Source organism: Pseudophryne corroboree, chromosome 3 (assembly GCF_028390025.1).
Source record: "Pseudophryne corroboree isolate aPseCor3 chromosome 3, aPseCor3.hap2, whole genome shotgun sequence".
Lineage (NCBI taxonomy): Eukaryota > Metazoa > Chordata > Amphibia > Anura > Myobatrachidae > Pseudophryne > Pseudophryne corroboree.
In genome coordinates, this window is record NC_086446.1 from 387,578,648 (window position 1) to 387,605,693 (window position 27,046).

The 27,046-nt window shown below is 47.5% G+C and overlaps 1 protein-coding gene across 1 annotated transcript in view; it reads left to right on the top strand.

Moving 5' to 3' along the window:
• Positions 1–27,046, top strand: part of TUBG1 (tubulin gamma 1) — a 101,377-nt gene that overhangs the window by 24,657 nt on the left and 49,674 nt on the right. The window contains exon 3 of the mRNA XM_063960033.1: positions 26,220–26,387. Coding sequence (XP_063816103.1) covers positions 26,220–26,387 — 168 coding nt within the window. The remainder of the gene's footprint in view (positions 1–26,219; positions 26,388–27,046) is intronic.

A 27,046-nucleotide genomic window follows, 5' to 3' on the forward strand; every position in this document is an offset into this window, starting at 1 on the left:
TCGAGGATACTTCTCTGGGCGGAAAGAAATGCAAGAGCAATGTCGGCAATCTTCATTCCGGGTGTGGACAACTGGGAAGCGGATTTCCTGAGTCGTCATAATCTCCACCCGGGGGAGTGGAGACTCCACCAGCAGGTGTTCCAGCAGGTCATCAACCGGTGGGGATGCCCGCAAATAGACATGATGACTTCTCATCTCCACAAGAAACTTCACTGGTATTGCTCACGAACCAGAGACCCTCAGTTGAGGGCAGTAGACGCACTGATGTCGCCTTGGCCTTACCGGCTTGTCTACCTGTTTCCTCAGATTCCGTTGCTCCCAAGGGTTCTCAAGCGCATCAGAAATCAAGGAGTCCAGGCAATTCTAATTGCCCTGGATTGGCCTCGGAGGGTGTGGTACAAGGATCTTCTGGACACATCCGTCGAAGACCCTTGTCCTCTACCAATACAAAGAGATCTTCAATAAGGACCGTTTGTCTACCCGGATTTACGGCAACTGCGTTTGACGGCATGGAGGTTGAGCGGAACATCCTAGCTCACAAGGGCCTTTCTAAGAAGGTTATTGCTACCATGGTTCAGGCCAGGAAACCTGTGACGTCAAAACACTATCATCATATCTGGAGGAGATATGTCTCTTGGTGCGTATCCGCCTGCTGAGTTTCACTTGGAGCGTTTCTTACGCTTCCTGCAGGCTGGTGTGGATAAGGGCTTAAGTCTGGGTTCCATTAAGGTACAGATTTCAGCCATCTCCATTTTTCTTCCAGAAGAAATTGGCAGTGTTGCCGGAAGTTCAGACCTTCTTGCAAGGGCTACTCCACATCCAGCCTCATTTTGTGCCGCCTACGGCAACCTGGAATCTGAATGTGGTGTTGGAATTTCTACAGTTCTCCTGGTTTGAACCTCTGATGACGGTAGAATACAAGTACCTCATGTGGCAGACAGTGATGTTACTGGCCCTGGCTTCTGCTCGATGTGTCTCAGAATTGGGGGCCTTGTCGTGTAAAAGTCCATACTTGGTCTTTTACAAGGACAAAGCCGAGCTCCGTACTAGGCAGCAGTTCCTGACGAAGGTTGTGTCTGCGTTTCACTTGAATCAGCCTATTGTGATTCCGTCCAGTTCTGGTGCTTTTGCTCCTCTGGAGGCATTGGATGCTGTGCGAGCCTTGGAAATCTATGTCAACAGCACGGATCAGAAAGACGGATTCTTTGTTCGTGCTCTATGATGCACAGAAAAAGGGCTGTCCTGCTTCAAAGCAGTCCATTGCTTGTTGGATTAAACTTACTATTCAACAGGCCTATGTGTCGGCAGCCTTACCTGTTCCTAAATCTTTGAAGGCCCACTCTACAAGATTAGTGGGTTCTTCCTGGGCAGCTGCCCGTGGAGTCTCGGCCTTACAACTCTGCCGAGCTGCTACCTGGTCGGGGAAGAACACTTGTGAAGTTCTACAAGTTCGATACCCTGGCCAAAGAGGATACCCAATTTGAGCAGGCGGTGCTGCAGCAGTCTCCGCCCGTTCTGGAAGCTTTGGGACATCCCCATCGTACTAGATTTCCCAATATCCCTTATGGATGCTAGAGAAAATAGGATTTTAATTACCTACCGATAAATCCTTTTCTCGTAGTCCATAAGGGATATTGGGAGCTTGCCTCAGTGCGTTGACTTTTCTGCAGGTTCTTGTTATTTGGTTACCTGTTCAGCTGTTGTTGTTACCAGTCGTTGCTGGCTGTTATATGTTAATGGTGTGCTGGTATGTAAATCTCACCACTCTTTATCATATTTCCTTCCTTCTCTCATATATGTCCTTTCTCCTTCGGGCACATTTTTACCTATAACTGCCTGTGGGAGGGGGCATAGAGGGGAGGAGCCGGCACACCCAGCTGAAGAAATTTAAAGTGCACTGGCTCCTTTGGACCCCGTCTATACCCATCGTACTAGATTCCCCAATATCCCTTATGGACTACGAGAAAAGGATTTTCTGGTAGGTAATTAAAATCCTATTTTTATTGTGTGTAGCAGGCCAATAACTGAAGCCAAAGAGGATACAAAACAGTGTATGTAGTTAATACAACTGAGAATCGACAAGAAATAAGAAAACATATCAGATACCTATACATTTTTGGTAAGGTGGGGAGGGTGGGGGAAAGAGAAGTAGTGGAAGGTAAGGAAGGATAATTAGGGGTCCGATAGTAAAGGAAAAGGGAAGGATAAAGGGGGGAGGGTCTTCTGGTGCTACTGTGCATGATGGCAATGAGTGCTAGTCCCGTGGTAAGATGTCCAAGGAGACCAGATGTTTAGAAAATTATGGAGACTTTCATGTAGGTAACTGTATAAAAAAAAAAAAAAAATGTTTTTAAAGAAAGATATAAAATAAGTCCTATCAAATCCTAATAACGTTGGATTGTTAATGTTAGAAAGGATTAAACATGGTTGATCAAGATTTCTAATACATTGGGGTATATTCAATAAGAGTCGGATCCATTCCGACATGCAGTTGTAGGAATGGATCCGACAACCCCTATTCAATGGACGGGCAAATCCGACTGTCTGATTTGGCCGTACACAGGAACCTGTCAGGCCGCTGCTGTCAGCGGATGCGCTGACAGCAGCGGCCAGGGGAGCAGAGATCGGCGGCCGTGAGCGGGAGGGGCTGGCTGCGGGGACATGTGTGGAGTGGCGGGGGGAGGCGCCGCAGGAAGAGAGGTGCTGTGGGTGGCGGGGGGAGCAGAGATCGGCCAGAGTATTCCTGCGGCGGTGGGGGGAGCAGCTGCAAGGAGAGAGGTGCCTGGCCGGGGACGGCCAGGCACCTCTCTCCCTGCAGCGCCTCCTCCCGCCGCAGCAGACATGTTCCCTGCTGGCCGTCGATCTCAGCTCCCCAGCCGCCGCGGACATGTCCCCCGCTGGCCGTTGATCTCCGCTCCCCAGCCGCCCGCAGCACCGCTCCTCTCCTCACCTCAGTCTGACTTGTTTTCAAGTCGGATTGAGTTTGTCAGAAATGGGGCCAAAACCTGTCTGATTTGGCCCCATTTCCGACAGAAGCACGTGGATCGGCATCTATTCCGCCGATCCACGTGTTTTCCGACAAGTTGGGAATTCACGATTTGTCGGAAATAATCAGCCCCTATTGAATATGTTGAAACCCCTTCTGACCTAGGTTCCGACCTATTTCTGTCGGTAGCTGCCGTCTTTCCGACAAGACGGCAGCTTCCCACTGTTATTGAATACACCCTATAATGTTTCACAGTATTAAAATAATAATTAGTGGTGGGGCGTGGTCTGACTGGTGAGGAGAGCAGACGTGCTTCTGCCTGGCTCCTCTACCCACCTTCACGAATTGCTTTTTCTAGGGTCAGTACCCCCTGTGGACACCCTCTGGGGGATCCCCTTCCCCTCTTTACCTCACCAGAGCCCATTAGAGTTAGCCGGGGAGCAGTTCTCTACGCACCTCCAGAAGCCGGGGCCTCGCGTTCTTTCTTTACCCGCGTTTGGAGCTCCAATTCTGGGACGCGGCGCCGGGAAGCGGCGCGGACCCCCCGCCCCCTCCCCCCCCCCCCGGGCTGCAGGCACCAGTGGCTGACTCCTCAGGACCCCCCAGAGTGGTCACCTCCCGTGGGCAGCAATCAGAGGAGGCACCTGGCAGTGGGGGACAGCAGAGGGACAGGCGCCCAGGAGACGCGGCGGCCATTTTTGATTCTCTGGAGGAGCTGGATAATAAGAGGTAGTGTGCCTGTGTGCTGTGGGGGACTCTGGACTGGGTCTGCACTGGGTCTGGTGGCCCTCTGGCACAAGTTTGGCTGTGCTCCCACTCTGGGGCCTTGTTAAGGGATCTGGGCATTACCCTTCTCTGTGGAGCTTTAGAATTTCACTCAGCAGTATCTTCTTCTACTACAACCGCCCCATCTTGTGGCCACTGGGTGTAACTGCATGCACTTCTCCCACAGTATACTCGATACATAATACATTTTATACTGCAGTCTACATAGGAACGCAGCTTTCCCAGCACCTGTCGTGAATATCAGATGCGTTGTCCCCATGGTGGAATGACCACGCTATTATGATGTGACTGCTCTGAGATAATTCTGCCTCCACCCGACTGGCTCCTTTGACATGATATGACAATTCAACCTTCCAGTGGATCGCTCTCTGATTGATATTACTGACGTCTCCTATCTCCAGTTCCTCTATTTGTGCCGGTCAGCTTTATTATGCCTCCCAAGAAATATAGGGCCGTTAAATCTGTTTCCCAAGTGGCGTTCTTTAAACCTTCTCCTCAAGCCGCTAAATCAAAAGAGGTACGGAGTGGCCCCTCTAGGTCTGTTGTCCCTTTGTCCTCGTCGCCTCGAGATGCGTCTGCCCCTACCACTGTTACCACACACACCAGCTCTATCGAGGATAGTGACTCGCTTACGGTGGGCGCTATGAAGCATCTCCTAACGCAATTTTAAGGATGAAGTTGCGGCTGAATTTAGAGCGACTATGAAGGAATGCCAGAGATCTATTGATGAGATTGGTGGCCTCACTGATCACCTAGAAACGAAAATGGGTGAAGTGGTGTCATCGCATAATGACCTGATCTCCTCCCATGAACTGCTTCAAAACGAGGTCACCACACTCAGGGACAAGCTTTCTGAACTGGAGGACAGATCGAGACGTAACAATATAAAGTTGCGAGGTGTCCCGGAGGCTGTCGCCAATAGCGCTTTAAACGATTTTGCAGTTGACCTCTTTAGCAAACTCCTTCCCTCATACCGCTCGGCGGACTTTCTGATTGACCGCATCCATTGCTCCCCAAAGCCAGGAACGCTCCTGATAGGGTCCCCCGGGACGTTCTTATGAGGGTACATTATTTCCACATGAAGGAGGCAATTCTGAAAGCTGCTAGACCCTCGGATATTGCTTCGGAGGCTTTGGGCTCTCTTCAGATATTCGGAGACCTGTCCCCTGCTACCCTAGCGAAAAGGCGCTCTCTCTACCCCATCACGTCGGTGTTACGCAAAGAGAACATTCTATATAGATGGGGATTTCCTACAAAGTTGCTTATTTCTCGAAGGATCTACTGTCGTTATAACAAACGTCGAGGATGGTAAAAAGATCCTCGCGTCACGGAACTCTGCAAGCTCATCTACACACACCTCTCCCGAACGAGGCCTTCAGCGGGACTGTGCCTCGTCGGCTGCTGAGCTTTGAGAATCATCTGTTCTACTATACTTGCATTGTTTTTATATCTTTCTAAGCGTTTTGTTATGTCATGTTTTCTATTTTGCACCAGTTCCTTGGCGGTTGCTTATTACGGGTGTTTATGTAAGGCCGATTTGAATATTGTTGAACTGTTTTCAGGTGATGCCTCGACACCGATGGTTTACGGTTTGTTGTTTGCCTCTGCTGCCCCGTCTGCCGCCCACGTCTCTTTGGTAGCTGGGTATTCCACCCTAGAATAATGATTCTCTTTTTTTTTTTAGTCCCGGAGGCTGGCGGTGCGGGGGACCAGAGATAGAGGCCCGAGGAACTGCATCTTGTTGAATTTTAGTTCGGGTGTTGGCAGTTTGACCACTACCCCCCACAGATTAATTCTGAGTCGCCATGGTTAGGCGTCCAACCGTGCCCCTGAAAGGGGTTAATGTTATGTTTCCTTTAACTGTTATTCTCCTTTTTCTTATCCTTTCTTTCCCTTTTCCTCTCCTTCTGTCCGGAAATTGTTGCTCATACTTTCTACATGCCAGCTGGTTGATGGTAACTATGCAATCTTCGATTCTTTTGCAGTATGGTTAACATTGTTTCTATAAATGCGTAGGGTCTTAATTCCCCACATAAGAGGAAGTTAGCACTTAATTATTTTCATAAAATTAGGGCTCAAATCATAGCCGTCCAAGAGACGTATTTTATTAAATCTGCCCCTCCACGGTTTACTAATATGAGATTTCCCCATTGCTATTTGGCCAATGGACCAGCGAAGAAGGCGGGGGTGGCAATCTTAGTGTCTCAACATTGCGCGTTTTCCCTCACATCACAATACTGCGACCCTGAGGGGAGAAGTCTAATTTTAGTGGGTACTCTTGAAAATAAAGAGGTGACGATAGTTTCCTGCTATGCCCCGAACACCAAGCAATTAGCATTTTGTAGGAAACTCTGTGCTAAGGTGCAACAATTGGCCAAGGGTGCTTTACTTCTCTTGGGAGACTTTAATTTGACCCTTGACCCTTTGGTTGATAACTCTGGCAAGCGGCCCTCACTCTCCAGTCAGCTCCATAGGAATGCAAAGGGCTTCCATCAGTTATTAGCGGAAAATGACCTTTTAGACCTTTGGCGCGTTAAACACCCAATGGACAGAGACTACACATTTTATTCTCCAGTACATTCCTCTTATTCCAGAATAGACCTAGCTTTAGTGGATAAGTGGACTCTACAGTCCATCCGTAAAATTTCTATTCTCCCCATGTCATGGTCGGATCACTCCCCACTATTCATCGAATGGGCTATTGGTAGTAGAAAGATTACCCCGGCCCCCTGGCGCTTAGGTAAACAAAGTCTTCTTCAGCCAGAGACCAAGCAGGCTATCCAAACCACTATGGATTATTACCTCTCTGAGAACTCTCCTCGGGAGACATCCGTCTTCACATTCTGGTGTGCCCTCAAAGCAGTAACACGAGGTACAGCGATTCAAACAGCGGCTAAACTTAAAAGGGAATATCGTAAAAAATTTGAACAAGCTGAGCTTGCAGTCGCTTCCTTGGAGAGTTCTCACAAGGCACATCCTCATGATAAAACCCTTCTTAAATCATTGCAAGAAGCCAGAGAGGCGGTAAACGTTTTCTATTTAGCGGAAGTCCAACGCAACCTGCATAGACTAAACCAAAAATTCTATGTTTATGGTAACCGGGCTGGTAGGATGCTGGCGAGGAAGATGAGGGGCAGGAAAGCTAAGGAAAAAATTCACATTATCCATTCGGATAGGGGCAGGAGAGTCTATGATCCTGACGAAATTGCGAAAGTCTTTGCATCTTATTATGCCAAACTATATAACTTGAAGGAGGATTCCTCCACTTTTCAACCTTCAGGCACGGATGTTCAGAACTTCCTGGGCAAATTTCCCCTCCCTTCACTGTCACCGGAGTATTGTAGCTCTCTTAGTGCGCCTTGACTTTAGCGGAAGTCGAAAAGGCTATTGACTCCCTTCCAGCAGATAAGGCCCCGGGTCCTGACGGTTATACTTCTGGTTTCTATAAATCTTTTAAGGAGAGTTTGGCCCCGGTGCTCTTATCAGTGTTTAATGAAGCCTCAGAAGTTGGATGCTTCCCCAAGGAAGTGCTGAAGCTCGAATCATCACCATCCCCAAACCGAGAAAACCTCCCACCTCAGTCCAAAATTTTAGACCAATTGCTCTATTAAATAAGGATTTAAAACTTTATGCCAAATTAATTGCCAACCGTATCAGTCCCCTCCTCCCCTCTCTTATCAACCCTGATCAAGTGGGCTTCGTCTTGAACAGACAGGCCCCAGATAATACGCGAAGGGTGATTTATGTCATTGAACATTCTGCCTGTAGAAAAGAACCCCTCCTAGTTCTGTCTCTGGATGCCGAAAAGGCGTTCGATAGGTTGAACTGGGACTTTATGAGATTAACTCTGGACAAATTTGGCTTCTCTGGAAGGATCTTAGACTCTATCCTGGCTCTCTATTCCACGCCCTGTGCGAGGGTCTTTGTTAATGGATGTCTTTCTTCACCCTTTAATATCTCTAATGGCACTTGTCAGGGCTGCCCGTTATCTCCTATTATTTTTGCGTTGGCGATAGAACCCCTGGCTGCTTGCATTAGATCCCGGGACTCGATTAGGGGCCCTATTATAGGGGGCATTTCCCACAAAATCAGCTTATTTGCTGACGATATTTTATTATGTCTTTCTGATCCTGAGACTTCCTTGCCAGTTCTTCATGCCGTTCTTCAAGACTATCCGGATGTTTCCTTTTATAAATTAAATACTAATAAAACTGAGGCCCTCCCACTCAATATATCTCCGACTGTGGTCTCTAGGTTGAAGGAATCGTACAAATATGCCTGGAAGTCCTGCTCCCTGAGATATCTAGGGATTAATTTATCCAGTGAAGATAATTTAATTGAATGTAATTATGCCCCATTTTCTCTGACGTCCTAGTGGATGCTGGGAACTCCGTAAGGACCATGGGGAATAGCGGCTCCGCAGGAGACTGGGCACAAAAGTAAAGCTTTAGGACTACCTGGTGTGCACTGGCTCCTCCCCCTATGACCCTCCTCCAAGCCTCAGTTAGATTTTTGTGCCCGGCCGAGAAGGGTGTACACTAGGAGCTCTCCTGAGCTTCTTAGTGAAAGTTTAGTTTTAGGTTTTTTATTTTCAGTGAGACCTGCTGGCAACAGGCTCACTGCATCGAGGGACTAAGGGGAGAAGAAGCGAACTCACCTGCTTGCAGAGTGGATTGGGCTTCTTAGGCTACTGGACACCATTAGCTCCAGAGGGACCGAACACAGGCCCAGCCTCGGAGTCCGGTCCCAGAGCCGCGCCGCCGGCCCCCTTACAGAGCCAGAAGCAAGAAGAGGTCCGGAAAATCGGCGGCAGAAGACATCCTGTCTTCACCAAGGTAGCGCACAGCACTGCAGCTGTGCGCCATTGCTCCTCAGCACACTTCACACTTCGGTCACTGAGGGTGCAGGGCGCTAGGGGGGGGGCGCCCTGAGCAGCAATAAACACCTTGGCTGGCAAAAATACATCACATATAGCCCCCAGGGCTATATGGATGAATTTTAACCCCTGCCAGATTCCACATAAAAGCGGGAGAAAAGGCCGCCGAGAAGGGGGCGGAGCCTATCTCCTCAGCACACAGGCGCCATTTTCCCTCACAGCTCCGCTGGAAGGACGTCTCCCTGACTCTCCCCTGCAGTCCTGCACTACAGAAACAGGGTAAAAAAGAGAGGGGGGCACTAATTGGCGTAATATTAACAATATAGCAGCTATAAAGGGAAAAACACTTATATAAGGTTATCCCTGTATATATATTTCTCTGACGTCCTAGTGGATGCTGGGGACTCCGTAAGGACCAAGGGGATATAGCGGCTCCGCAGGAGACAGGGCACAATAATAAAAGCTTTAGGATCAGGTGGTGTGCACTGGCTCCTCCCCCTATGACCCTCCTCCAAGCCTCAGTTAGATTTTTGTGCCCGGCCGAGAAGGGTGCAATCTAGGTGGCTCTCCTGAGCTGCTTAGAATAAAAGTTTAAGTTAGGTTTTTTTTTTTTCAGTGAGACCTGCTGGCAACAGGCTCACTGCTACGAGGGACTTAGGGGAGAGAAGTAAACTCACCTGCGTGCAGGATGGATTTGCTTCTTAGGCTACTGGACACCATTAGCTCCAGAGGGAGTCGGAACACAGGTCTCACCCTGGGGTTCGTCCCGGAGCCGTGCCGCCGACCCCCCTTGCAGATGCCGAAGTTGAAGAGGTCCAGAGGTCCAGAAACAGGCGGCAGAAGACTTTCAGTCTTCATAAGGTAGCGCACAGCACTGCAGCTGTGCGCCATTGTTGTCAGCACACTTCACCAACAGTCACCAACTGTCACTGAGGGTGCAGGGCGCTGGGGGGGGCGCCCTGGGCAGCAATGTATAATACCTTTTTATGGCTAAAATACATCACATATAGCCCTTGAGGCTATATGGATGTATTTAACCCCTGCCAGATCTCACAAACTCCGGGAGAAGAGCCCGCCGAAAAGGGGGCGGGGCCTATTCTCCTCAGCACACGGCGCCATTTTCCTGCTCAGCTCTGCTGTGAGGAAGGCTCCCAGGCTCTCCCCTGCACTGCACTACAGAAACAGGGTTAAAACAGAGAGGGGGGGCACTTATTTGGCGATATGATTACATATATAAAAATGCTATAAGGGAAAACACTTGTATAAGGGGTTGTCCCTGTATAATTATAGCGTTTTTGGTGTGTGCTGGCAAACTCTCCCTCTGTCTCCCCAAAGGGCTAGTGGGGTCCTGTCCTCTATCAGAGCATTCCCTGTGTGTGTGCTGTGTCGGTACGTGTGTGTCGACATGTAGGAGGACGATGTTGGTGAGGAGGCGGAGCAAATTGCATGTATTGGTGATGTCACTCTCTAGGGAGTCGACACCGGAATGGATGGCTTATTTAGGAATTACGTGACAATGTCAACACGCTGCAAGGTCGGTTGACGACATGAGACGGCCGGCAAACAAATTAGTACCTGTCCAGGCGTCTCAGACACCGTCAGGGGCTTGTAAAAACGCCCATTTACCTCAGTCGGTTGACACAGACACAGACACTGACTCCAGTGTCGACGGTGAATAAACAAACGTATTTTCCTTTAGGGCCACACGTTTCATGTTAAGGGCAATGAAGGAGGTGTTACATATTTCTGATACTACAAGTACCACAAATAAGGGTATTATGTAGGGTGTGAATAAACTACTTGTAGTTTTTCCTGAATCAGATAAATTAAATGAAGTGTGTGATGATACGTGGGTTTCCTCCGATAGAAAATTATTGGCGGTATACCTTTTCCCGCCAGAAGTTAGGGCGAGTTGGGAAACACACCTTAGGGTGGATAAGGCGCTCACACGCTTATAAAAACAAGGGGCGTTACCGTCTCCAGATACGGCAGCCCTCAAGGAGCCAGCTGATAGGAAGCTGAAAAATATCCTAAAAGTATATACACACATACTGGTGTTATACTACGACCAGCAATCGCCTCAGCCTGGATGTGCAGCGCTGAGGGGGCTTGGTCGGATTTCCTGACTGAAAATATTGATACCCTTGACAGAGACAAGATTTTATTGACTATAGATGCATTTCTATATATGCGAGATGCGCAGAGGGATATTTGCATTCTGGCATCAAGAGTAAATGTGATGTCCATATCTGCCAGACGAAGACACGACAGTGGTCAGGTGATGCAGATTCCAGACGGCACATGGAAGTATTGCCGTATAAAGGGGCGGTCCATCGGACCTGGTGGCCATGGCAACAGCTGAAAAATCCACCTTTTGTTACCCCAAGTCACATCTCAGCAGAAAAGGACACAGTCTTTTCAGTCTCAGTCCTTTCGTCCCCATAAGGGCAGGCGGGCAAAAGGGCCAGTCATATCTGCCCAGGGGTAGAGGAAAGGGAAGAAGACTGCAGCAGGCAGCCCATTCCCAGGAACAGAAGCCCTCCACAGCTTCTGCCAAGTCCGCAGCATGACGCTGGGGCAGTACAAGCGGACTCAGGTGCGGTAGGGGGTCATCTCAAGAGTTTCAGCACGCAGGGGGCTCACTCACAAGTGGACTCCTGGATCCTACACGTAGTATCCCAGGTGTACATTGGAAATTCGAGACGTCTCCCCCTCACAAGTTCCTGAAGTCTGCTTTACCAACGTCTCCCTCCGACAGGGAGGCAGTATTGGGAACAATTCACAGGCTGTATTCCCAGCAGGTGATAATCAAAGTACCCCTTCTACAACAAGGGAAGGGGTATTATTCCACACTATATTGTGGTACTGAAGCCAGACGGCTCGGTGAGATCTGAAATATTTGAACACTTACATACAAGCGTTCAAATCAAGATGGAGTCACTCAGAGTAGTGATAGCGAACCAGGAAGAAGGGGACGATATGGTGTCACTGGATATCAGGGACGCTTACCTACATGTCCAAATTTGCCTTCTCACCAAGGGTACCTCAGGTTCGTGGTACAGAACTGTCACTATCAGTTCAGACGCTGCCGTTTGGATTGTCCACGGCACCCCGGGTCTTTACCAAGGTAATGGCCGAAATGATGATTCTTCTTAAAAGAAATATGGACGCTTTCCTGATAAAGGCAAGGTCCAGAGAACAGTTGGAGGTCGGAGTAGCACTATCTTAAGTAGTTCTACGACAGCACGAGTGGATTCTAAATATTCCAAAATCGCAGTTTTTTCCGACGACACGTCTACTGTTCCTAGGGATGATTCTGGACACAGTCCAGAAAAGGATGTTTTCTCCCGGAGAAGAAAGCCAGGGAGTTATCCGAGCTAGTCAGGAACCTCCTAAAACCAGGAAAAGTATCAGTGCATCATTGCACAAGGATCCTGTGAAAAATGGTGGTTTCTTACAAAGCGATCCCATTCGGTAGATTTCACGCAAGAACCTTTCCGTGGGATCTGCTGGAAAAATGGTCCGGATCGCATCTTCAGATGCATCAGCGGATAACCCTGTCTCCAAGGACAAGGGTGTTTCTTCTGCGGTGGCTGCAGAGTGCTCATCTATGAAAGGGCCGCAGATTCGGCATTCAGGACTGGGTCCTGGTGACCACGGATGCCAGCCTGAGTGGCTGGGGAGCAGTCACACAAGGAAAAAATTTCCAGAGAGTGTGATCAAGTCTGGAGACTTCTCTCCACATAAATATACTGGAGCTAAGGGCAATTTACAATGCTCTAAGCTTAGCAAGACCTCTGCTTCAAGGTCAGCCGGTATTGATCCAGTGGGACAACATCACGGCAGTCGCCCACGTAAACAGGGCGGCACAAGAAGCAGGAGGGAAATGGCAGAAACTACAAGGATTCTTCGCTGGGCGAAAAATCATGTGATAACACTCTCAGCAGTGTTCATTCCGGGAGTGGAAAACTGGGAAGCAGACTTCCTCAGCAGGCATGACCTCTACCCGGGAGAGTGGGGACTTCATCGGGAAGTCTTCCACATAATTGTAAACCGTTGGGAAAAACCAAAGGTGGACATGATGGCGTCCCGCCTGAACAAAAAACTAGACAGATATTGCGCCAGGTCAAGGGACCCTCAGGCAATAGCGGTGGACGCTCTGGTAACACTGTGGGTGTACCAGTCAGAGTATGTGTTCCCTCCTATGCCTCTCATACCAAAAGTACTGAGAATCATAAGAGGGAGATGAGTAAGAACGATACTCGTGGTTCCGGATTGGCCAAGAAGGACTTGGTACCCGAAACTTCAAGAGATGTTCACGGAAGACCCGTGGCCTCTACCTTTAAGAAAGGACCTGCTCCAGCAGGGGCCTTGTCTGTTCCAAGACTTACCGCGGCCGCGTTTGACGGCATGGCGGTTGAACGCCGGATCCTGAAAGGGCATTCCAGATGAAGTCATCCCTACCCTGGTCAAAGACAGGAAGGATGTAACCGCAAAACATTTTCACCGCATTTGGTGAAGATATGTTGCGTGGTGTGAGGCCAAGAAGGCCCCTACAGAGGAATTCCAACTGGGTCGTTTCCTACATTTCCTGAAAACAGGACTGTCTATGGGCCTAAAATTAGGGTCCATTAAGGTTCAAATTTCGGCCCTGTCGAATTTCTTCCAGAAAGAACTGGCTTTAGTGCCTGACGTTCAGATGTTTGTAAAAGGGGTACTGCATATACAGCCTCATTTTGTGCCCCAGTGGCACCTTGGGATCTCAATGTTGTTTTGAGTTTCCTAAAGTCACATTGGTTTGAACCACTCACCACTGTGGACTTAGCATCGTCACCTTCCATGTGAGATATTTTATTAGCCCTGGCTTCAGCCAGGCGTGTGTCAGAATTGGCGGCTTTATCATATATAAAGCCCTTACTTAATTTTTAATTCTGACAGGGCAGAATTGAGGACTCGTCCTCAATTTCTCCTTAAGGTGTTTTCTGTTTTTCACATGAACCAACCTATTGTGGTACCTGCGGGTACTAGGGACTTGGAGGACTCCAAGTTACTTGACGTTGTCAGGGCCCTGAAAAATATGTTTCCAGGACGGCTGGAGTCAGAAAATCTGACTCGCTGTTTAGCCTGTATGCACCCAACAAGATGGGTGCTCCTGCTTCTAAGCAGACGATTGCTCGCTGGATTTGTAATACAATTCAGTTTACACATTCTGTGGCAGGCCTGCCACAGCCAAAATCTGTAAAAGCCCATTCCAAAAGGAAGGGGGCTCATCTTGGGCGACTGCCCGAGGGGTCTCGGCTTTACAACTTTGCCGAGCAGTTACTTGGTCAGGGGCAAACACGTTTGCTAAATTCTACAAATTTGATACCCTGGCTGAGGAGGACATGGAGTCTCTCATTCGGTGCTGCAGGGTCATCCGCACTCTCCCGCCCGTTTGGGAGCTTTGGTATAATCCCCATGGTCCTTACGGAGTCCCCAGCATCCACTAGGACGTCAGAGAAAATAAGATTTTACTTACCGATAAATCTATTTCTCGTAGTCCGTAGTGGATGCTGGGCGCCCATCCCAAGTGCGGATTGTCTGCAATACTTGTACATAGTTATTGTTACAAAAATCGGGTTATTCTTGTTGTGAGCCATCTTGTCAGAGGCTCCTTCGTTGTTATCATACTGTTAACTGGGTTCAGATCACAGGTTGTACGGTGTAATTGGTGTGGCTGGTATGAGTCTTACCCGGGATTCAATATCCTTCCTTATTATACACGCTCGTCCGGGCACAGTATCCTAACTGAGGCTTGGAGGAGGGTCATAGGGGGAGGAGCCAGTGCACACCACCTGATCCTAAAGCTTTTATTATTGTGCCCTGTCTCCTGCGGAGCCGCTATATCCCCTTGGTCCTTACGGAGTCCCCAGCATCCACTACGGACTACGAGAAATAGATTTATCGGTAAGTAAAATCTTATTATATATATATAGCGCTCTGGTGTGTGCTGGCATACTCTCCCTCTGTCTCCCCAAAGGGCTAGTGGGGTCCTGTCCTCTGTCAGAGCATTCCCTGTGTGTGTGCTGTGTGTCGGTACGTTGTGTCGACATGTATGAGGAGGAAAATGATGTGGAGGCGGAGCAATTGCCTATAATAGAGATGTCACCTCCTAGGGAGACGACACCTGAGTGGATGAGCTTATGGAAGGAATTACGTGACAGTGTCAGCTCTTTGCAAAAGACAGTTGACGACATGAGACAGCCGGCTACTCAGCTTGTGCCTGTCCAGGCGTCTCAAAAGCCATCAGGGGCTCTAAAACGCCCGTTACCTCAGATGGTAGATACAGACGTCGACACGGATACTGACTCCAGTGTCGACGGGGAAGAGACAAACGTGACTTCCAATAGGGCCACACGTTACATGATTGAGGCAATGAAAAATGTTTTACATATTTCTGATAATACCAGTACCACTAAAAAGGGTATTCTGTTCGGTGAGAAAAAACTACCTGTAGTTTTTCCTGAATCTGAGGAATTAAATGAGGTGTGTGATGAAGCGTGGGTTTCCCCCGATAAAAAACTGATAATTTCTAAAAAAATTATTGGCATTATATCCTTTCCCGCCAGAGATTAGGGCGCGTTGGGAAACACCCCCTAGGGTGGATAAAGCACTCACACGCTTATCAAAACAGGTGGCTCTACCCTCTCCTGAGACGGCCGCCCTTAAGGATCCTGCTGATAGAAAGCAGGAGGGTATCCTAAAATGTATTTACACACATACTGGTGTTATACTGCGACCAGCAATCGCCTCAGCCTGGATGTGCAGTGCTGGGTTGGCTTGGTCGGATTCCCTGACTGAAAATATTGATACCCTAGACAGGGACAGTATATTACTGACTATAGAGCATTTAAAAGATGCATTTCTAGATATGCGTGATGCACAGCGGGATATTTGCCGACTGGCATCAAGAGTAAGTGCGCTGTCCATTTCTGCCAGAAGAGGGTTATGGACGCGACAGTGGTCAGGTGATGCGGATTCCAAACGGCATATGGAAGTATTGCCTTATAAAGGGGAGGAATTATTTGGGGTAGGTCTTTCAGACCTGGTGGCCACGGCAACGGCTGGGAAATCCACATTTTTACCCCAGGTCGCCTCTCAACATAAGAAGACGCCGTATTATCAGGCGCAGTCCTTTCGTCCCCATAAGGGCAAGCGAGCGAAAGGCTCCTCATTTCTGCCCCGGGGCAGAGGAAGGGGAAAAAGGCTGCAACAGACAGCCAATTCCCAGGAGCAGAAGCCCTCTCCCGCTTCTGCCAAGTCCACAGCATGACGCTGGGGCTTTACAAGCGGACTTAGGCACGGTGGGGGCACGTCTCAAGAATTTCAGCGCGCAGTGGGCTCACTCGCAAGTAGACCCCTGGGTCCTTCAGGTGGTATCTCAGGGGTACAAATTGGAATTCGAGACCTCTCCCCCTCGCCGTTTCCTAAAGTCTGCTTTACCGACGTATCCCTCCGACAGGGAGGCGGTATTGGAGGCCATTCACAAGCTGTATTCTCAGCAGGTGATAATCAAGGTACCCCTCCTGCAACAGGGCAAGGGGTATTATTCAACGCTGTTTGTGGTACCGAAGCCGGACGGCTCGGTGAGACCTATTTTAAATCTGAAATCCTTGAACACTTACATACAAAGGTTCAAGTTCAAGATGGAGTCACTCAGAGCAGTGATCGCGAACCTGGAAGAAGGAGACTATATGGTGTCTCTGGACATCAAGGATGCTTACCTCCATGTCCCAATTTACCCTTTTCACCAAGGGTACCTCAGGTTTGTGGTACAGAACTGTCACTATCAGTTTCAGACGCTGCCGTTTGAATTGTCCACGGCACCCCGAGTCTTTACCAAGGTAATGGCCGAAATGATGATACTTCTTCGAAGAAAAGGCGTCTTAATTATCCCTTACTTGGACGATCTCCTGATAAGGGCAAGATCCAAGGAACAGTTAGTAGTCGGAGTAGCACTATCTCAAGTAGTGTTACGGCAGCACAGGTGGATTCTAAATATCCCAAAATCACAGCTGATTCCGACGACACGTCTGCTATTCCTAGGGATGATTCTGGACACAGTCCAGAAAAAGGTGTTTCTCCCGGAGGAGAAAGCCAGGGAGTTATCCGAGTTAGTCAGAAACCTCCTGAAACCAGACCGGGTCTCAGTGCATCAATGCACAAGGGTCCTGGGAAAAATGGTGGCTTCCTACGAAGCGATTCCATTCGGCAGATTCCACGCAAGAACATTTCAGTGGGATCTGCTGGACAAATGGTCCGGATCGCATCTTCACATGCATCAGCGGATAACCCTGTCCCCAAGGACAAGGGTGTCTCTCCTGTGGTGGTTGCAGAGTGCTCATCTTCTAGAGGGCCGCAGATTCGGCATTCAGGACTGGCTCCTGGTGACCACGGATGCCAGCCTGAGAGGCTGGGGAGCAGTCACACAGGGCAGAAATTTCCAGGGCTTGTGGTCAAGCATGGAAACGTCACTTCACATAAATATCCTGGAACTAAGGGCCATTTACAATGCTCTAAGCCAAGCAAGACCTCTGCTTCAGGGTCAGCCGGTGTTGATCCAGTCAGACAACATCACGGCAGTCGCCCACGTAAACAGACAGGGCGGCACAAGAAGCAGGAGGGCAATGGCAGAAGCTGCAAGGATTCTTCGCTGGGCGGAAAATCATGTGATAGCACTGTCAGCAGTGTTCATTCTGGGAGTGGACAACTGGGAAGCAGACTTCCTCAGCAGACACGACCTCCACCCGGGAGAGTGGGGACTTCATCCAGAAGTCTTCCACATGATTGTAAACCGTTGGGAAAAACCAAAGGTGGACATGATGGCGTCCCGCCTCAACAAAAAACTAGACAGGTATTGCGCCAGGTCAAGGGACCCTCAGGCAATAGTGGTGGACGCTCTGGTAACACCGTGGGTGTACCAGTCAGTGTATGTGTTCCCTCCTCTGCCTCTCATACCCAAGGTACTGAGAATTATAAGACGGAGAGGAGTAAGAACTATACTCGTGGCTCCGGATTGGCCAAGAAGGACTTGGTACCCGGAACTTCAAGAGATGCTCACAGAGGACCCATGGCCTCTACCTCTAAGAAGGGACCTGCTCCAGCAGGGACCCTGTCTGTTCCAAGACTTACCGCGGCTGCGTTTGACGGCATGGCGGTTGAACGCCGGATCCTGAAGGAAAAAGGCATTCCGGATGAAGTCATCCCTACCCTGATCAAAGCCAGGAAGGATGTAACCGCACAGCATTATCACCGTATTTGGCGTAAATATGTTGCGTGGTGCGAGGCCAGGAAGGCCCCTACAGAGGAATTTCAACTGGGTCGTTTCCTGCATTTCCTGCAAACAGGACTGTCTATGGGCCTAAAATTAGGGTCCATTAAGGTTCAAATTTCGGCCCTGTCGATTTTCTTCCAGAAAGAACTGGCTTCAGTTCCTGAAGTTCAGACGTTTGTCAAGGGGGTACTGCATATACAGCCTCCTTTTGTGCCTCCAGTGGCACCCTGGGATCTCAATGTGGTTTTGGGGTTCCTAAAATCACATTGGTTTGAACCACTTACCACTGTGGACTTAAAATATCTCACATGGAAAGTGGTAATGCTGTTGGCCCTGGCTTCAGCCAGGCGCGTGTCAGAATTGGCGGCTTGTCCTATAAAAGCCCTTACCTGATTTTTCATACGGATAGGGCAGAATTGAGGACTCGTCCTCAGTTTCTCCCTAAGGTGGTTTCAGCATTTCACCTGAACCAGCCTATTGTGGTACCTGCGGCTACTAGGGACTTGGAGGACTCCAAGTTACTGGACGTAGTCAGGGCCCTGAAAATATGTTTCCAGGACGGCTGGAGTCAGAAAATCTGACTCGCTGTTTATACTGTATGCACCCAACAAGCTGGGTGCTCCTGCTTCTAAGCAGACTATTGCTCGTTGGATTTGTAGTACAATTCAGCTTGCACATTCTGTGGCAGGCCTGCCGCAGCCAAAATCTGTAAAAGCCCATTCCACAAGGAAGGTGGGCTCATCTTGGGCGGCTGCCCGAGGGGTCTCGGCGTTACAACTTTGCCGAGCAGCTACTTGGTCAGGGGCAAACACGTTTGCAAAATTCTACAAATTTGATACCCTGGCTGAGGAGGACCTGGAGTTCTCTCATTCGGTGCTGCAGAGTCATCCGCACTCTCCCGCCCGTTTGGGAGCTTTGGTATAATCCCCATGGTCCTTACGGAGTTCCCAGCATCCACTAGGACGTCAGAGAAAATAAGAATTTACTTACCGATAATTCTATTTCTCGTAGTCCGTAGTGGATGCTGGGCGCCCATCCCAAGTGCGGATTGTCTGCAATACTTGTACATAGTTACTGTTAACTAATCGGGTTATTATTGTAGTGAGCCATCCTTAGAGAGGCTCCTTTGTTATCATACTGTTAACTGGGTTCAGATCACAAGTTGTACGGTGTGATTGGTGTGGCTGGTATGAGTCTTACCCGGGATTCATAAATCCTTCCTTATTGTGTACGCTCGTCCGGGCACAGTATCCTAACTGAGGCTTGGAGGAGGGTCATAGGGGGAGGAGCCAGTGCACACCAGGTAGTCCTAAAGCTTTACTTTTGTGCCCAGTCTCCTGCGGAGCCGCTATTCCCCATGGTCCTTACGGAGTTCCCAGCATCCACTACGGACTACGAGAAATAGAATTATCGGTAAGTAAATTCTTATTATTAAAAGCCTTTACGGAGCTGACTGGGGAGTGGATGTTGCAGGAGGTGTCTTGGCTGGGTAGGATTGCCGCTGCCAAGATGGTCTTATTGCCAAAATTAATGTATCTGTTTCGCGCCATACCAAGACCCCTTCCCAAACTCTTCTATAATAAATTTAACCAGGTCCTGATTAGATACGCGTGGGGAGGCTCTAGGCCGAAAATTGCTAAAAAGATTCTTATTCTGCCCAAACAATCCGGTGGGGTAGCTTTCCCTGACATAGAAAAGTACCATGCTGCTTGTCTGTTAAGTCAGTCTAGAGACTGGTTTGACACCTCGAGCCTGAAACCTTGGGTCATTCTGGAAGCTTCTTATTTGAACACTGTTACCCTTCCTGATTTGTTTTGGTTGCCCCCCTCTGCTGCCCAAAGCTTGTCCGGATCTTGCAAGTCTATTAAAACGACCCTAGATTCATGGCATAAACTAGTGTCTTCTTCGGAAGAGATTGTATTACCGTCCCTCTGTCTGTCGTTATCCGCTCTTATGTCATTGATTCCTAATATTTCCCTAGTAGATTGGATTCGGAAGGGCCTCTCCACTGTGGGCGATTTTTTTATAGGTGACGTCTTGATGTCCTTTTCTCAAATTCAAGAGAGATTTGGGATTCGGACCCAAGACTTTTTCAAATATTTGCAGGTGAGAAGTTGGTTATGCTCACTTGCTCCGCATCTTCACAAACCTACTTTTCCGGCTTACATTAAAAGCCGACTGGAGACGCCCTCACATAAATATGAGATTACGTGGTGGTATCAATTTCAATTAACTGACAGCACACAGTCTAAATTCAAAGCTCAGATTCTATGGGAAAGAGATTTGAATAGATCTTTAACTGATGCAGAATGGGACAGTATATTTAGGTCTTGTTTTAAAGTCTCCAAATGTATTAACCACTCCGAAATGTTCTATAACCTTATACAGAGGGCCTACTTCACCCCTGAAAGACAAAATAGAATCTGGCCTTCACAATCTAAATTATGTTGGAGGAAATGTGTCTCAACGGGGGATATCTGTCATATCTTCTGGGCGTGCCCACTTATACAACCACATTGGAGAGAGGTTTTCAGTATGGTTAGCATGATTTTAGGATTCACCATCCCCCTGGACCCATCTTTAGCATTATTTCATTTGTTCGTAGACCACCTCTCTATAGGTGATCGTTACGTCTTGGGGCATATTCTGATAGCCACTAAAGCTGCTATAGCCCAATTGTGGAAATCTGAGAATCTCCCTTCTCTAACGTTTATTCAAAATAAGATTCACAAACATTTTATTTTTGAAACAGCGGAAGCTAAATACTCTTCCTCGGCTAATTCTATTCACCTGAAATGGTTAGGTTGGTCCGACTATAGGGGGAGAGAAGGTAGGCTAACTGTCTATAGCTCTCCAATTGATTTATCTGTGCTTCACCCCACCTAGATTGACCTCTTTAAGAATGTTGTGTTATCAGACAATTTCTTTAAAAGAAAAAAAAAATTCTTCTTTTTGTTGGTTTGTGCTAAGCCTCTTTTTGTGTTTTTTTTTTTTTTCTCTTCTTCTTGATTCTGAACGCCCAATGTAACCGATTGTATATTCATCCAACTGTGCGTTAAAAGTGCTTTGATTATGGTAAACATTCCGGACTACCCCTATGTTCCCCTTTACTCTTTTTTTTCTGTTCCCCATTTCTGTGTGAAAAAATTGTCAATAAAAATCTAATGTTTTTTAAAAAAAATACTAATTAGTTATTTTTCATTAAAATACTAATGCAAAAAAAAAACAAAAAAACCTGACACTGGATGTCGGTCATTACAGCAGTGTTTCCCCCACCCTGCCCCTTTTGGTACCTGTAACTTGGATGAGGTTCTTCTATTGGAATATTATGTTAAGTAAGATTTATAATGTTTGTTTTCTATATAGAGGTGTATTTGACACTGCTGGTCTCCTACCTCAATTCGGCAGGATCCTCCTGTTACTATGAAACGCACAACGTTGGCTTCTTGCGTGCTAACATTTTCCTTGAGGTTTTGTGTCCTGGTAAATCCATTTTGTCTTATGGCATGTTGGAGCTTGCAATTCATTTCTTTGCTAAACATATCATCTAGTGTATGCTGAGAAACCTTTTATCAGAATTTTTTGATGAGTTCATATTAGTATTATGTTTCATGTAAGTGCTAAAACACTATCAAATGGTTTTATTTTTTTTATCTGGGTGGTTTTGTTTGGATACATATGGTAACATGTTACATGTTTAAATACATTGCAACAGATGTCTAGCCACATGATCTTTCCTAAACATCTGATGTGGATTGATGACTACATTAGTATCTTGGAGAGACGTGCTGGCAAGGAAAACTCAAATAGAATGTTAAGATGTGTCCTCTTACATCCTTGCTGCAGTCACGCTGAACTGTAGCACAGAGATTCTTTTTTTCTTTTTTTTTTCTTCATGTAAATGTGTCCTAGGCTTAATGTAATAGGATGTACATGCTGCTTCTGATGATTAAAATGATATGCAACATGCCTATGTTGTGTGTGTGTGTAACTGCGGCTCTATCTGCATCCGAAATGCCATGTTAGTGTTTTTCATGAATACAATGTAGCATAGCATTTTGTATGCAAATACAGTCAGTCACACACAGAATATAGGCATATAATTCTAATCAGCAGAAGCTGCTTGTATGTCCTATTACATTACTTTGCGTCGAAGACACTTTTTTTTTTTTAAAGAAAAAAAAAAAAGACACTCGGCACTACCGTATCACATGGCACTCACGCGTTATGTGTAACGCGACTTGTAGCGCACGGAGCAAAGATGTAAGAGGACTCGTCTGTATACTATCAATAATAAATTGTGTAAATGTGATCTGTTATACTTTTAAATTGATAGTTCCCACTACAAGTCCTGGTTGATGTTTTACCTGACATGAGCTGACATAGGGCCTGGTTCAGAGATTTAAGTAAATTCCATATATACATAAATAAGATCTGGTCCTGCGACATCAGTTGCAGTGCCCCAAAAGTCACAGCCAGATTTATGTGCTGATGGCGCTGTGGGGTGGCAATGAGGAGCGTTTCAAAAACAAGGGCATTTTGGCACCTTTTTCTGATAGTGCCGAAGTCAGTGGTTGTGTCCTTAGATGCACCCTCACTGGCCTCGGCAGAATAGTTTTCCCAGACATCCTGATTAACCTGAGGGTTACTTAGATGTCCGTTGGTCACATGGATGATCAGATGCAGAATCTTCAGACACAGCAGCAGATAAGAGAAGCCGGCAGGTGGCGTCTCTTTACACAAGACCCATCCTGCGGCATTTGCAAACTCGCATGAGCCCAATTATGTCATGATTTATTTGCACATGAGACGTTGCAGATCAGTCGGGACTCCTATTTGTATTTATAGCATGTATGAAATTTGTATTTATAGCATGTATGAAAAGTGTGATTTGCAGCCAAGCAGAGGGCTAGAAAATTATGACCGTATAAATTAACTATATATTGATTGCTTACGAGCACTGATTTAAAAGATTTGTGTGTTGGAATACATCATTTAAAGAAAAATAAGTTTCTCATCCCACTAAAGCCTGGTTATGTCCATTTGATGAATGCTTTTGTGCAAAGTGTACAGGATCATATATTTGCTTGCAGAGATTATGGGTTTCTTGGCTCAATTCTGCATCAGTGCAGTACACTACAATTTGGCAGTTGTCTTCCTTCATTTCCATACCTATTCATCTTTAATACACATTCCAACATATTAATGCAAGTATTCCGATCAGATGAATTACGGAATATTCCTTTTCATTGTGTTTTTGCCAAATTATGTTTATGTGAGTTTCCAATTTCATTTGGTATTTAAAATTATAGTTGTACCAGTTTGTCGCGCCTGAGGGTTTAGGTAGGCATTAGAGTAGGGGTGGGCAACAGGTGCCTGGCCCGCTGTGCCCCATTAGAGTGCAATGACAAGCGGCCCGACAGGCCGCTTGTCATTGCACTGTTCTCAGACGAGGCGCCGCTGAGGAAATCCCGGTCACGTCACAAGGTCAGCTGACCGGGATTTCCTCTGTTACCAAGCGCGCTGGGCGGCACGGGGGGCGGGCACTGCGCTTGGCGGCTGAGTGAGGAGAAGAAGCAGCGGCCAGCGAGCGGGAGCAAGAGGCCACATCAGCAGTGACTCCAGGCGGCATCATCGGACAGCGGGGATCGTCTGCCACTGTGACGAACAGGTAAACCCCCTGTCCTGCCAGCCCCTGGATCACTGCTTAAGCTGCCATATAGGTTTAGGGGTGGGGAGGCAGCTGAGTTAAAAACTACAATATGGGTTTAGGGGGGGAGGGACTGTCTGCCGTAATGTGTAAAAAGGGGGATGATGTCTGCCATAATGTGTAAAAACGGAGGCACTGTCTGCTGTAATGTGTAAAAAGGGGGACGATGTCTGCCGTAATGTGTAAAAAGGGGACGATGTCTGCCGTAATGTGTAAAAAGTGGACGCAGTCTGCCGTAATGTGTAAAAAGGGGGACAATGTCTGCCGTAATGTGTAAAAAGGGGACGCAGTCTGCCGTAATGTGTAAAAAGTGGACGCAGTCTGCCGTAATGTGTAAAAAGGGGGACAATGTCTGCCGTAATGTGTAAAAAGTGGACGCAGTCTGCCGTAATGTGTAAAAAGGGGGACAATGTCTGCCGTAATGTGTAAAAAGGGGACGCAGTCTGCCGTAATGTGTAAAAAGTGGACGCAGTCTGCCGTAATGTGTAAAAAGGGGGACAATGTCTGCCGTAATGTGTAAAAAGGGGACGATGTCTGCCGTAATGTGTAAAAAGTGGACGCAGTCTGCCGTAATGTGTAAAAAGGGGGACAATGTCTGCCGTAATGTGTAAAAAGTGGACGCAGTCTGCTGTAATGTGTAAAAAGGGGGACAATGTCTGCCGTAATGTGTAAAAAGGGGACGCAGTCTGCCGTAATGTGTAAAAAGTGGACGCAGTCTGCCGTAATGTGTAAAAAGGGGGACAATGTCTGCCGTAATGTGTAAAAAGTGGACGCAGTCTGCCGTAATGTGTAAAAAGGGGGACAATGTCTGCCGTAATGTGTAAAAAGTGGACGCAGTCTGCCGTAATGTGTAAAAAGGGGGACAATGTCTGCCGTAATGTGTAAAAACGGGGCCGCTGTCTGCTGTAATGTGTAAAAAGGGGGACAATGTCTGCCATAATGTGTAAAAAGGGGACGCAGTCTGCCGTAATGTGTAAAAAGTGGACACAGTCTGCCGTAATGTGTAAAAAGGGGGACAATGTCTGCCGTAATGTGTAAAAACGGGGCCGCTGTCTACTGTAATGTGTAAAAAGGGGGATGATGTCTGCCGTAATGTGTAAAAAGTGGACGCAGTCTGCTGTAATGTGTAAAAAGGGGAACAATGTCTGCCGTAATGTGTAAAAACGGGGGCGCTGTCTGCTGTAATGTGTAAAAAGGGGGACGATGTCTGCCGTAATGTGTAAAAAGGGGACGCTATCTGCCGTAATGTGTAAAAAGGGGACTCTTTTTGAGTATTTTGTGTGTGGCCCTCGAATATTCGTTGGAAGTGTTAAGCGGCCCCCCAGCTGAAATAATTGCCCACCCCTGCATTAGAGGCTGGAGCTGGAGTAGCTGAGGTGTGGAGGAAGCGCGGAGGCTTAATCCAACTTTTACTCAAGGAGTAATGTGCATATTAGTGTGTGTGTGTGTGTGTGTGTGTGTGTGTGTGTGTGTGTGTGTGTGTGTGTGTGTGTGTGTGTGTGTGTAGGTTTGTGGACTTCAGAGGATACGTTGGTGCTCTAGCAGTGGCTTGCCTGAAGGCGTGAAAGAGAAAGAAGATAACTTTATCAAACCGCAAAGTCTTTTTTTAGGCTTGAACTCTTGGCTGGATGTAGGCAGCAGTGACTGGATCTAGGAATAAGTTGACAAGCTGAAATGCTGCTTCTGGACAAGAGCAATGACAACTGGAATTGGACCTGGTCCGGAAGCTAATTAGTAACCGGGCAGGATGCGTAGAGGAGACTGGACTAGAACCAGGTAGTAGCCGAGCTGGTATCGGATTGGAACCAGAGTGGAGGCTGAACTGGACCAAGCAGGAATTGCTCCGACACCTTAGTATTAGGGAGCTCAGCACAGAGCTGCACACACTAGAGAAGCGACGTTGTACTGGCGATTTGGGAGTGGCCAAGCTGCTTCCTTTATAGGTATCAGTCTCTTGTGATTGGCTGCGGTGATCAGCAGATTGCAAACAGAGACTGGAATGGCTGAGATAGATCATGGGACTTCCTCTAACATTACTGCACCCATGTCGGTGTTTTGGATGGAACTTTGGTTTGGAGGAAGTAGACCCAACTCTGGAGGAATGGAGAGAGAGTGTTGTGCTGCGTAGCGCCATGCCCAGAGACAGTGCGACACTAAGGGGAGTTCTGAGCAGCAGTAGCATGGACAGACCTCAGCGCCCGCTGGGAGTGGCGCCTGCACACAGACCCAGCACTACCTGTGAGCAGCGTGAGGGCATGGTGAGAGTGGACCGCAGTGCAGCCTGGAGAGACACTGCAATGGTAAATATGTTCTAGAACGTGATCTGGATCGTGAACATTTTGTAAGCTTTTACATGCCTGAAGATAAAGTGGTAATTGGATTTAAAGATCAGGTGTATTTTCCTTTGTTCATATAGAAATATCTGCACTTATTACCCTCTACATCTAAAGCTATGGTTATTATGTGTATTTGGAGCAGATTACATCAACACACGTGACCTGCTCTTATCACAGCTAACATTGACACATTTCCACTTCCAATATTTTAGGCTGATGATGAACACTACATCCCACGAGCAGTGCTGCTGGATCTGGAACCACGAGTTATCCACTCGATATTAAATTCTCCATATGCCAACCTCTACAACCCTGAGAACATATACCTGTCTGAACATGGTGGGGGAGCTGGGAACAACTGGGCTAGTGGCTTCTCACAGGTGAGGCGTGTGCTCCCTATATGTGTCCTCTGACTGTCAGATGTGACCTTCTGTTTCTGTACCATTGTGCGGGGCGTTAGAACTATGATAGTGTACAGTTACGGCGTTATTTTATTTTTTATATAAATTCTTGTATTGGCTACTGTAGGGCTGTTCCTGCCATATGTTGTGTACTTTGTATCGGGTTGAAAAGTAAGGCTCTCATCCTTCCTTGCAATTTCCTGTATATCCCCTAGGTTCCCTGTTATGTCCACTAGCTCTTTTACATGCATTTATAGTGTTAGTAAACTGCATGTGTATAGTTCTGACACCATAGTAGAATGTCAGCCTTATTTATTCTTAGCTCTGATTTGTTCATTGAGTGACTGCAAGAAGATGATGAGCATGGGGGTGCACACAAACCAATTACTCCACACGACCTTCTTCGGTAACTTTGTCAGGATTCATTTGGCTGGGGAAGGAGAGGGGGACAACTTTTTCTCATTCCCCAGTATCTGTACTCCCAGTGATGGCCACCAGTGAGCACATTGGAGCTCATTCAGGTTGGATCACAATTGGCAATCCAACCCCAAAATGACAATGATGACGCGGGCGCATGTGCAGGGCCTGTCAATCAAGCAGAGGCGTTTGTGAGGCGGGAGGGGGGCAGCAATGCTCTG